The sequence below is a fragment of the Microtus pennsylvanicus genome, chromosome 22 (genome assembly GCF_037038515.1).
Source record: "Microtus pennsylvanicus isolate mMicPen1 chromosome 22, mMicPen1.hap1, whole genome shotgun sequence".
NCBI classification, from domain to species: Eukaryota; Metazoa; Chordata; class Mammalia; order Rodentia; family Cricetidae; genus Microtus; species Microtus pennsylvanicus.
Window position 1 is genome coordinate 574,857 of NC_134600.1, and position 12,653 is coordinate 587,509.

Here is a 12,653-nt window from a genome sequence, read left to right on the forward strand (position 1 = left end):
CTGTTAAAATTAAGTAAATGGCTTATCATTTCCTTTCGTACTCTTGGATTGTAACATCTGAACCATAGACTCAAGGAGAAGGGACCCCTAGTCATTTCCCCTCCTCCCTTGAGATTTTTTAAAACCTCACGCGCTCCTCCACAGACAGACCTTGGGATAGCTCGATTTAAAATGAGACTCGGAACCCGAACGCCTACATCTCCACCCAGGAGTCCCGCAGAGTCATCCAAGACAAGGATCTGTCCTGTAGGTGTCCCGCGGGGCCTCCTCCTGATGTCTCCCACTCCTTTCTAATTGGGGTTCCCCACCTTTGTAGCTGCCGCTTAATGGCTCCAACAGGAGCTCCTGTCCCTCATTAAGTAGGCTGCAACACTCTAGCCGTCTAACCGCCTCACCTCCCACGCAGCTCACACCTTCCCTCTGCCTGAGACCCAGCTGCCAAAAGTCTCTGGGAACCTGTGGGCAAGCTGAGCTGTGGGGAAGGAAACAGGAGGAGGGAGAGAGGGCCTGGGTAGCCAAGATTTGAACACACCCCACCATTATCTTAATGCTTGGGAGGAGGGAGCAAGAGCCCTGAAGATGCCTTTGTTGAAACCCCTGTGAAGTCCTTGAAGCTGTTACATCAAACCTCTGTGCACACAGGGCATTTGTCCCCTCCTGTGAGCAAACTAAAGGAAGAGTCTTGAACACCAGACTCCCTCCATGGCCTTACTCCTCTACTCTTGGGAGCTTTGAACCCTGGTGGGGAAGGGAGATATGAGAAACTTAGTCTCTAGGTATAGAGGAGAAGGAGGGCTGGGATTTGAACTCCCTCTCCCCACAACCAAATCCTGAAAATGGAAGCTTCTGGAAGGGAGCTTCACAAGTTCCGAGTTTTGCCATGTAGTTATTTCTTCCTTTGGCTGCCTGGGGCACTAAAATGCAGTAGGATTGGGAACAGGGGTGGGGTTGGGTTGCACATGGAACTCTGGGGGCTCCTGGTGACCTGGCTTCTCCAAAAGGTGTTCTCTGAGGGCTGGAGTCACTACAGACACGGCTACCTGTCTCCTACCCAGCCATCCTTGAGCTCAGACCTTTTATGTGTTCAGGTCTCCCCTGCCTGGCAGAGAAGGTGCATTCTAGTGCACAGAGAGCCACAAAGGACCAGGAACAGTGGTTCTCAACATTCCTAATGTTGCATGCAACTCTTTGATCCAGTTCCTTATGTGGTGGCGACCCCCAACCATAACGTTATTTTCGTTGCTATTTCATAACTGTAAATTTGCTACTGTTATGAATCATAACAATGTATCAATCATAACAATGTATAAATGTAAGCAACTCTGTTTCCCAGTCGCCTTAGTTGATCCCTGTGAAAAGGTCGCTTAATTTCCCAAAGGGGTCAAGACCCACAGGTTGAGAATAGCTGACCTGGAAGCTCTTACTCAGCCTCCTAGGGGACAAAGGGCCTGCATCCTACATCGTGTTTCCACCCACCTCCAATGTGCTCAGCTTCCTCACTGGTTCTGTGGTTTCATCCAACTCTGCCACCTGAGGTGCCACCGCCTTTTACGTTTGCCGAGAAGTGTGGGCTACATGTGCTGAGCAGGTCTTTTTAGGAGCAGTGGGCATGGTGGAGACAGTTTGACTTTTAGGCATCAAGGGGTTTCCTTGTTCTCCTCCCATTAAGAATGTTGGTCTCTCTCCCCTCCTTTTGTTTTTGAGATGGGGTCTCCTGTATCTCAGGCTGTCTTTGAATACCCTTCACAGCTGAGGATGAACTTGAACCGATCCTCTGTTTCCTGAGCCAGAATTACAGGTGGGTGCCACCACATCGGGTCCTGTAGTGGTAAGGACGGAACCCAGGCTTCCAAGCACACCAGGCAAGCAAGAGCTCTGCCAATGGAGCTCTGCCAATGGAGCTATACCTCAAGTCCTTCATCTACTTTTTCCTATCTCAAGTTCATAAAAGTTGTTGGCATTCTCCTCAGTGTTTATCAAATTAGCCCGTTAGCCCCCAAGTCCTGTTCTCAGAAAAGAAATCCAGCAATTCTGGTCCTCCTCTGGGTGAGGGCTAGTTTGGTGATTTCTGCTGAGTCACCGAGCTTTCTGGGCCTCAGTTTCTCTACCTACAAAAAAGTGCTCACTTCATTGTTCTCAAGGAGAGTTTTGAGTCACGAAAACACAGGGCACTTTTGCTCCAGGGCTCCTATTATCTGGAAATAAATCTTATCCAGGAATTCTAATTGATATTGTCCTCAATTTAATTAAGTGCTTTGTTGACACAACACAATCGCTGTTTATCTAGCTTAGCTGGAGCTGGAGGAGAAAACTTTTGAGCCAAAAGAGAAATCTGCTCAACCCCTAGGGAGGTTGGAGCCCAGTGTTTTCTGTGAGGGGGTGTAGAGCTGGGCTTAAGATGGAACCTCCTCTGGGCTTGGGTGATACACCTGCCTTGGACAGGAGATGGGAAGATGGGGGGTGAGGGGTAGAAACAGCTCCTCCCCCAAATTTCTTCCTAATTAGGGCTTCCACCCCCGACTCTGTTTTGTTGGTGTGACTTTTCCAGTCTGACAATCAACAGCCAGGGAACCTCAACTTGATTCCTCTATAAAGGGTCATTTTAAATCTGTCACTAGAGAAACAAGTTGGTCGTGGTGCTTGGATTCCTAGATTGGGCCATAAAAGCTTGTCAACCCCATAATTTAGAAAGACTGTGAAGTTGAACTAGCCCCAGTGATGCTGGGACAGGAGAGGGTTGGAGGAAGAAAATCAAAAATGTCCTCTTTTCTCCCCTGCCTCCTCTCCTCCCCTGGGCCTTTTTGTTCCCTAACCTCTAAGTTTTCCCTAGCACCATTAGCTGTGGGGTGGGGAGCCCACTGTGTTCCAAGCCCCCCAATTCTCTGCTTCCCTCCTCCCCACATAAGCTGCAGGTCCTGTGTGATAACAGCAGGAATAAGAGAGCTGGGATTCTTCACTGAGCCGCCTCCTGTGTCTGGCATTGTGCAAGCCCCTTGTGCAAGCTGCTTCCCTTACTCCTTGCCAGGACGCCATGGGGGAAATGCTCTCCCTTACACAGGAGGAGACTGAGTCTCCAGTTAAGTAACCTGCCTCAAGCCACAGAGCCAGGAAGCAAGAAGATGGGAGCTAAATGTGCTTTTGTGGGATCCCCAATCTTCAGCTAGGCCTCGTTGGAGGTGCAGGTCATGGATGACGGTGGCCCTGGTGGTCCTGACATTCTCATGCGTAAAATGGAGGCCATAACTATACCCGCAATTGAGCTGTTATAAAGGTTGGGAACGATAATCCCAAGTCCTTTGTATAAAACACCCAAACCATCAGCTGCTATTACCTACTATTCAGAAAGACTCTCTAAAGATAATGGGGAGAAAATTGTTCATATTTGTGGGGATTCACTGTATTGTTCCCTTTACTTTTATATGCGTTTGAAATTGTCCACGATAAAAAGAAAACAGAAGGAGATCTTAACTAGGCAGGTGTTGTGTGTCACCAGCAACCAAGACATCAGTACATGCAGACTTATTGGAATAATGATAGCCACATAAATCTGACATATAAAACTTTAGTTTTGTAGTAAAAAACAAACCCTTCTAGGAACTCGTTCTTGAATTGTCTAGGGAGTTTGGGAATGGACAGATTTGGGCCAGAAAGGAAGTTTGCTCTAGGTCTTCAGAAATCCTTTGAATCCAGTTTCACCACCAGGGAGATATTTATAAAAATGAGAGGAGGAGGTGGGGAGGGCAGAGAGAGGGGAAAGGGGCGCAAGTTTGCAGGAAAGGGGGCTCAGAACAGTTGTCTCTAAGAGGGAATAAAGAAAGTTGATTGTTGGCATCGATACTGGAACTCATCTCACACCCTCACAAGGATCTCTAAGGAGAGTGCCAAGTGACATCTCCAAATGAGCACATGACTAGAGCTTTTCCAGGGAGCAGAAAAACCAAGTCCAAACGGCCACCAGCATTCAGCGGCACTGAAGCCTGCAGGAGGTGAGGGAGAATGTCGACTCAACCTCGTTATGGATACCATGGTGGTAAAACATGACCACCTCAGTATCATCCTCCAAGGACTGTAGGCTTTTCCCATGAATTATGTATTTCTATGGACTGTGAGTTTTCCGTGACACAGAATTTTCCATGCCAATGAGGTATTTTGTTTGTCAGTTTCTTCCGGTGGCTTTCTTTCATGTTAGACACCAGAATACTAAGAAGAATTAGGTGACAAAAGAAAAAAAAAGCTTGGAAGCTTAGCTAAAAAGTTAAATGGAAGACAAGGTATGGTATGGCTTAGCTGGACGGGTGAAAAGGTTACCTTTAAACCTTTGTATTGTAGTGGAAATAATCTTTTTGTGAAGATGTGTCTTTGTCAAGGCAACTTCTGATTGGTTTAATAAGGAGCTGAATGTCCAATAGCTAGGCAGGAGAGGCTAGGCAGGACTTCCAGGGAGAAAGAGAGAGAAGGAGAGGAGATGAATCTAGGCAGGAGATGCCAGAGGACAAGAAGAGGAAACAGGAGGTACAGAGGGAAGAGTGGTAAAAGGCCAAGAGACAAAACAGATTAATAGAAATTCAGTAATTTAAGTTAATTTAAGTTAAGCTAGTGGACAAGTTTAAACTATAGGTCAAGCTTCATAATTAATAAGCCTCTGAATTATTATTTTTTAAATGCTTATTTATTTATTATGTATACAATATTCTGTCTGTGTGTATGCCTGCAGGCCAGAAGAGGGCACCAGACCCCATTACAGATGGTTGTGAGCCACCATGTGGTTGCTGGGAATTGAACTCAGGACCTTTGGAAGAGCAGGCAATGCTCTTAACCTCTGAGCCATCTCTCCAGCCCCCTGAATTATTTTTTTTTTTTTGTGAGCTGGTGGCCCAAAGAAAAATCTGTCTACATTGTACAACACAGTGTATCTACAGGTGCATCTATGGGTTTATTGTCCAGAAGGAGAAAGGCTGATAGGAGCTTCAAACATCCCTTGTGAAACAGGTGAGGGCTATACACAGGCTTATTCGACCCAAACCCTGTCATAGTCAGAATGACAGGCCACCTTTTGAGACCCCAAAATGATAAACTTAAGACAGCAATGTTGGGGATCTTCCCTGGAGCTCCCCTCTCCAGACCCTACCTGAAGAAAGCCTGCCTTGCAGAGGCTCTACCTTTGAAGGGTATTTAAGATCTGGCCCATAGATCCCTTCATGGTTTCCCCTCGTATCTGCTCTTTCTTGGGACCACCTGGGAATATTTTGCTCAGATTAAACCTGGATTTATTAATTTGTTCTGATCTCACTTATTGCATCAGCAGAGTTACTCACTACTGGGGGATTTTATTTTACTCTAAGATTAAATATGAATTTATGCTACAGTAAGCTCACCAAAACCTAAACTAGTTAGGATAGGTGAAAATAGAAAGGATGTAAGGAAAAGGGACGTCGTTCCAGTTTGACATAACTTTTAGGAAATTGCCAAAGTTCTGATCTCCAAAGCAACAACAGCAAAACCCCAAACCAAAACGCCCAAGAAACAGCATGTTAGCCCTTTCTTTCTAAGCTGAAGTTGGTTTGAACGAAGGAAATTGACTAAGGGTTAGACAGGTGAGGCTTGCTTTATTTTATTTATTTTTGTTGTCTTTTTCTGGAGGCAGGCTCTCTCGACATAGCTCTGACTGTCCTGAAACTCACTATGTAGACCAGGCTGGCCTTGAACTCACAAAGATCCCCCTGCTTCTGCCTCACTAGTGCTGGGATTAAAGGCTTGCATCACTATACCTGGCTGCTTTATTAACAAAGGTTTATTCTTGGGAAATCTCAGGTTAGAGTTTGTTGTTTGATTCTCTACTGGCCACCTCTCTGGCCTCACAATTCTGCAAACGAGAGCTGAGAGCCCCTCATGTCCCAGCGACAGAGTCAGGACTGAGTGGACAAGAGAAGTTCATACTTGAGAAGCAAGCTTGAGAATAAGAGACAAACTCACTGACTCTGAGTCTTAGATAAAATGTTGAAAAAGAGTTGAGGTCTAGCCAGGCAGAGGTGCACACACCATTAATCGCAGCACTCGGGAGGCAGAGGCAGGTGGATCTCAATGAGCTAGAGGCCAGCCTGGTTTACAGAGTGAGTTCCAGAACAGCCACACAGAGAAACCCCGTCTTGAAAAACCAAACAACAACAACAACAACAACAGCCCAAAAAACAAAAAAAAGAGTTGAGGTCCTTTAAAGGTAAATTTGATGGGCCCTATTCAACAACCAAATACAAGTCTGATTAATGTTAAATTTGCTAAAGGAGGATTTTAAGAAGTGATGTTGCAAGCTGGGCGGTGGTGGCACATGTCTTTAACCTCAGCACTTGGGAGGCAGAGGCAGGAGGATCTCGGGGTTCAAGGCCAGCCTGGGCTACAGAGCGAGTCCCAGGACAGCCAGGGCTACACAGAGAAACCCTTTCTTGAAAAACAACAAAAAACTAGGGTGCTTTTTAGCTTGCTGGACATTGTGACTCCTGGGTCATTTTAGCTACTGCTGGATATAATGTGCACTTTAAAAACTGCTTATTTAGCTAAGGACAGTGGTACACGCCTTCAATCCCAGGACTTTGGAGGCAGGGGCAGGTGGATGTTTGTGAGTGGGAGGCCAGCCTGGTGGCCTGCGTAGTGAGATCCTTTCAATAAACAAAAAACAGGAAAAAACTTATTTACTTCTTTTTTTTTCCTTGGGTTTTTGTTTTTGTTTTCTTTTCCAGACAAGGTGCTCAGTCTGGGTCTGAAGTAGTAAATCCTCCTGTTTTAGCCTCCAGGAAGCCCGAGGTTACAAAAGCATGTCACCATGTCCATCTCGAACATGAACAAACTCTTTATAATCTTCCTTTCCTTTATAATAGAAAGAAAGAATGAAAAAGGAAAACAATAACCCCAGGAGAATGAAGTAAGGTTTGAACCTAACGCACCCTAATTTCTAGCTAGCTTTGTTGTGTGTACTGTTTTCAAATCTTTCTCTTATGGATGCCTGAGAACAAAACAGAAAAAGCAACAACCATAGATGCAATCATGACTGACTTAGGATTTTGATTTGCACTTTCAAAACATTCAGAAAAGTGGGTATGATGTATTTTTTTAAAAATATTTATTTATTTATTTATTATGTATGCAGTGCTCTGTCAACACTGTATCTCTGCAGGCCAAATTGGGCACCAGATATCATTACAGATGGTTGTGAGCCACCATGTGGTTGCTGGGAATTGAACTCAGGACCTCTGGAAGAGCAGCCAGTGCTCTTAACCTCTGAGCCATCTCTCCAGCCCCTGGGTATGATGTTTTAAAAGAAAATGGACCCTAAAGGGATTGGCACTATTGGGAAGTGTGGTCTTTCTTGTTGGAGGAAGTGCGATACTTTGTAGGTAGGCTTTGAGGTTTTCTATGCTCAGGCTACTTACTCCCAGTTTCACAGACCACTTCCTGTTAGCTGTAAGATTTAGGATTCTCAGCTGCTTCTCCAGCACGATGTCTCTATGCCTGCCTTCATATCTCACCATGATGATAATGGACTAAACCTCTGAACTGTAAGTGAGCTCCAATTAAACGTTTTCCTTTATAAGAGTTGTGTGGTCATGGTGTCTCTTCACAGCAACAGAAACCCCAACTAAAACAGGCGTACCCATAATCTCAGTGAGGCAGGAGAATGGCCAGCCTAGGGTACATAGTAAGACTTTGTCTCAAAAAAACAAAACAAAAAAACCACCACCACCACCACCACCACCAAAAAAAAAAAACCCAACAAATAACAACACCAAAAAAAAAAAAAAAAAAAAAAAAAAAGAAAGAAAGAAAAGAGAAAGGAATAAAAAAGAGACAAAGAGGAAAATCTGGGTTTAGTTGCTCCCCAGGGAATGTTCAGCAACCTGTGGAAACATTTTGGCTATCACAACAATGTATCTGGTGAGTGGAAGTCAGGGGTGCTGAGCAATGCCCAGGCTGGCTCCTCCTCCCCAGGGCCTGCTCCAACTTTAGGATTGCCCAGGATTAAATCGAAGGTTCTAGGAAGATCATGTATCCCAGCCTGCCTCAAACTAAGTCCAGGATGATCTTGGCTGTCTGAGTCCTTTGCCTCACCGAGGAGAGACAAGTACTATCTATCCAAGTTAATGAAATGATTGAAATTTTTTTCTTTTTAATTTTAGTTTCTCCTTTTACTACATGGATGTATTAAATTCTCCTTCTGGAACTTTCATTTAGGATTTTAACATTCTTTTCAGGTGCCGGTCACCTCACTCAACCTTGAAGCCTCTCCACAGAGGTCCCTAGGGAAGAGGAAAAGCTCTGGCGATTGATGTCAGCGACCCACGGAGGGAAGAGCAGGACCGGGTCTCTCGAGACAACCCAGGAACTAATTTCTCTTAATCAGTTAGTGTAGGGCCCCAGGAGGAGCCACAAGGCAGGAGGGGAAATAAATCTGAAGGAGAAAACCAAATTCTGCGAGGAGCTGGAAAGACCTGTATTTAAAAAAGGGCACGCACCATACCTTAGGACTTCAGAGATGGCGGGCTTCCTCCCTACGCAGCTATTAATATGCAAAAAATGCCTTCATAAATACTTGATTCTGCGCTCAGTGGGGAGGCCGTTCATTTGAAAGGGGAAATGGGAGCTTGGAGTTGAAACACGTCCGCTCGTCTCTTTTCTCTCTCTTTTTTTCATTGCTTTTTTCATCTCCACACTACCCTTGTAGCTCCCCCCCCCCCCCATTTCTCTGACTTAACCCCCTCCTCTAACTCCACGGAAGCTGCTGATGGCAGCTGCGGCACTGATTTGACGGATGCACTTGGCACTGAGGCCCTGAACCTCGGGCTGGGTGTGGTAGGGATTTCTCGGGACCTCTTCCTGGGGTTGGTACAGGGAGGCAAGGCGTCTCCCCACCCTTTCTGCTCTGGCCCTGGCGAGGCAGCTGCTGAAGACTCAGAGCGGAGGTTTTCAGTGCTGCCGGGAGGGGGCGCCCGAGGCAGCCCCCAGACCCCGGGGACATTGGTGGCCGACGCCAGGCTTTCTCTCCTTTACACTCCCCAGTCTAGGCCTGTGGCTTGGGGCGGCTGTATCCCAAAGGTCCCACCTTTGGGGATGCTCAGCCAGCACTATGACTTTTTTTTTTAAGTATTTTGTGTGGGAGATCTTATGATATGGCCAGACCCTGACGATGGAGGGAGGAGATGAGTCAGGGAGGGATTAATGGAAAAGAAAGAAGGGCTTGATTATTGCTGCTGCTGCTGCTGCTGCTGCTGCTGCGGCTGCGGCTGCGGCTGCGGCTGCGGCTGCTCCTGCGGCTGCTGCTGCTGCTGCGAGCCGACTTTGTGCTTCAGTTGCAAGAAAAGGCCCTAGCAGAGGCAGGGAAGCCACGACTTGCTTGGGCCCTTGGCCCGTCAAGGCAGGACACTGAAGTCTGTTGGGTAGAAATTTGTTTCTAAATCCTTCCCAGATGCTTTATAGTAAACATGAAATTAGTCACTTATGTGGAGTAGGCTGAGGAAGTAGTTAAAATCCGAGGCAGTGATTAACCTAATAAATGGCCGCTAGCCTCAAGAAGTAAGGGGGGGGAAGGGTGAGAGGACTTTTTTCTTGGCTTGGGGGCTGGTGGGGCTCCCTAGACTTTTCTTCATATGGGTTCTCCTTCCCGGGCGTCTTTTTAAGGAAAGAAGGCCACGGTCATGCCAACAAGCCAAGGAGCTCAGAAGGGAAAAGTAGGCACAGTACAGTCTCAGTTTGTGAACTGGCCAAGGCCTTGCAAGAGAAACCAGAGTTGGAGCTTAAAGACCCAAAATCTATGTTCAGCCTGACTGCAAGGTTTGTAATTTAGTTCAGTTGTTAATTGGACACGGCTGGGCCACTCTTTGCAGGCACTATTGGCCTCCTCCAGAACAGCCCTAGGCCGCATGAGTTCGGACCCGCTGGGAGTAGTGGTGGGAATTGTACGGCCTTTGGAGCTGAGGGATTATCAAAATATATTGTGTTTTCTTAGTTACAACTTTCTATTATTGCTATTGTTATTACTTAAGGTCTTCATATTCCCTATGAAGAGTGTCTTCAATGGAGGCATACACATACATGCACATACATGCACACACATGCACGCACACGCACGCACACGCACACATACACACACACGCACGCGCACACACCAACACACACATGCATACGCGCACACACGCAAGACACATGCACACAAACGCATGCACACACACGCACGCGCACACACGCACGTTATTTCTGGGCTTCCTCAGTAGCAGAGAGATGGTCTAATTGTGCTTTACTTCAGGGGAGGCCTGACCCAAGCCTGGTGGTTTAACCTGTCTGAGTTCAGCTCAAACACACGTGCAGTCGGACAGTTACCGAGTGCTGGGAAAAGGGACCTGTGGCAGCCGCAGGAAGCTGGAGATAAGGCCCCTGGAGCACTGACGGCCAAGAGCTGGCCTCAGGTCTCCCAGTCCCTGAATGCAGCTGTAGGAATTCTTTCTCTTGAGACTCTGAAGAGAGTGTCACCCTCAGAGCTTCCCACGAGGCCTGCTTATCACTATTTCTGCACATTTCCTTGAATCATTAGATATTCCCAAGCCTCCCAAATCAGCACCTTCCCATCTTCACCCTAGCTTGTGTGTGTGTTCATGGGTGTGATGTGTGTGTCCATGGTTGTGTGATGTATGTGTTAATGGGTGTGTATGTGTGTCGGTGTGTGTCCATGGGTGTGTGATGTGTGTGTCCATGGGTGTATGTGTGTCCATGGGTGTGTATGTGTGTTCATGGGTGTGTGATGTGTGTCCATGGGTGTGTGATGTGTGTGTCCATGGGTGTGTATGTCTATGTTCATGGGTGTGTATGTGTTCATGTGTGTGTGTGCACATGAGTATGGAGCCCAGGGCTTGGCATTTGCTGTCTTCCTTTATCCTCCATGTTACTTGTTGAAACAGTCCCATCCATTCAGCTAGGCTGGCTTCCCAGGAAGCTCCACGGGAAGCTCCTGCCTGTCTCCTCACCTCCCACAGTGCTGGGATTACAGATGTAGCCACTGTGCCTGCCGGGGTGACAGGGCTTTTTATGTGGGGCCCGGGGATCTGAACTCAGACTCTCATGACTGCACGGCAGGTGCTTTACCAAGGGAGCCTTCTCCCCAGCTCCTAGCCTTGATGCTTTAAAAACAACGAATAACAGCAAACGTGATCGCTGTTCTCTGCCCACTTGGAAGGAAAATGCTTGTTGCTGTGTTCTTGTTCCCCTTCTAACTTCGCAGAAGTCTGGGAAGAGTCTGCTTTGCTTCTTCACACCCACAAAGGACCACACAATAGAACCCAAGCTTGAGAGTCAAGGAACCCAGTGACGTAACGCCTTACTTGTTCATTTTACTGATGAGACAAATGAGGCCTGGAGAGATAAGAGTCTCATTTAGGGTCACATAGCAAGTCAGGACAAGAACCCCGGACAAGTCTCGACTCCCTGGGTTGCGCTCACTCAGAGTTAATACTGTACCTGCTTCTCTGTTGCTTGAGTCAGAGGTGAGGAGGTTTCATAAGGATTTCGATGAAGATTGGCTCTGGATTTGGTGTTTGCTAAGGGGAGAGTCAGAGAGTCAAGGTGTCAGATCTAGGTCTCATGAACTTTCGTACGAACCGTATGATAGCCATACATGCTTAGCTCATGTGCATTTAAGATTATAAGCACACACCTACGGCATTACTTATACTCCACAGTCTCTGCAGACACGTCTAAACACCTAATTGAGCGGGGCTAAGCTTTATATTCAAAGTTGGATTTTCTTCTTTGGATTGGTATTTTAAAAAAAGAAAAAGTAGATGTTTTTGTGCTCTTGGAATTCAGATAAAAGCTGAAATTTAAAAGGAAATATTGATGTAAAAAAACTGCTGATGCTGTTGAATATAAATTTGTATGATCACACTTTACTGAAGTGGGAAAAGGCTCTGAAAGCTTCCAGGAAGAGAGCCGAGATTTCCCTGCTTCTCAGTGTGGAGTGAGGCAGTGCAGCAAAGGGAGACACAAGTCGGTGTGGCTGTGGGCGTGATGGCACTCTCCACAGTAAAGTGTCTCTCCTTTCCTTCTTCCTTCCTTCTCTCTCTCTCTCTCTCTCTCTCTCTCTCTCTCTCTCTCTCTCTCTCTTTCTTTTTTGAGACCGGGTTTCTCTGTGTAACTCTGACTGCTCTGTAAGCCAGGCTAGCCTCAAACTCAGAGATCTGCCTGCCTCTGACTACTGAGTTCTAGGATTAAAGACGTGAACCACCACCACCTAGCCAGTATTTATTTTTTATAGGCTCATCTTTTTCTGTGGTTCCTCAGTTTGTTTTTTTTTTTTTTTACTTCTTCCTGATTTGTTTGAGGATGACTTCTGCATAAACTTAAAACACATTTTTAGTCTAAATCAGTTTGGGGAAACTGAGGTTCAGAGGATAGGTTTGTGTGGGGTCAAGCCTCCACTTTAAAATAGCTCGGCCAAGAGCTAGAGGCTAGGTGTCCTGAGCTGTGTCTTGTGCTTGCCACATCCTAGCTGCCTGGCCAGGGTCCATCCTCCAGACACAGCCACCCAGCAGAACTGTGTCATGATGAGGTTCACTTCACAGTGGCTCGGAAAGAACCCTGGGCTTTTCAGAAAAGAAATGTATAAATCCTAATGC

General features: G+C 46.5%; 1 protein-coding gene across 1 annotated transcript in view; it reads right to left on the bottom strand.

Moving 5' to 3' along the window:
* Positions 1-12,653, bottom strand: part of Kiaa2012 (KIAA2012 ortholog) — a 104,890-nt gene that overhangs the window by 38,463 nt on the left and 53,774 nt on the right. Inside the window, exon 12 of the mRNA XM_075955975.1 lies at positions 11,497-11,576. Coding sequence (XP_075812090.1) covers positions 11,497-11,576 — 80 coding nt within the window. The remainder of the gene's footprint in view (positions 1-11,496; positions 11,577-12,653) is intronic.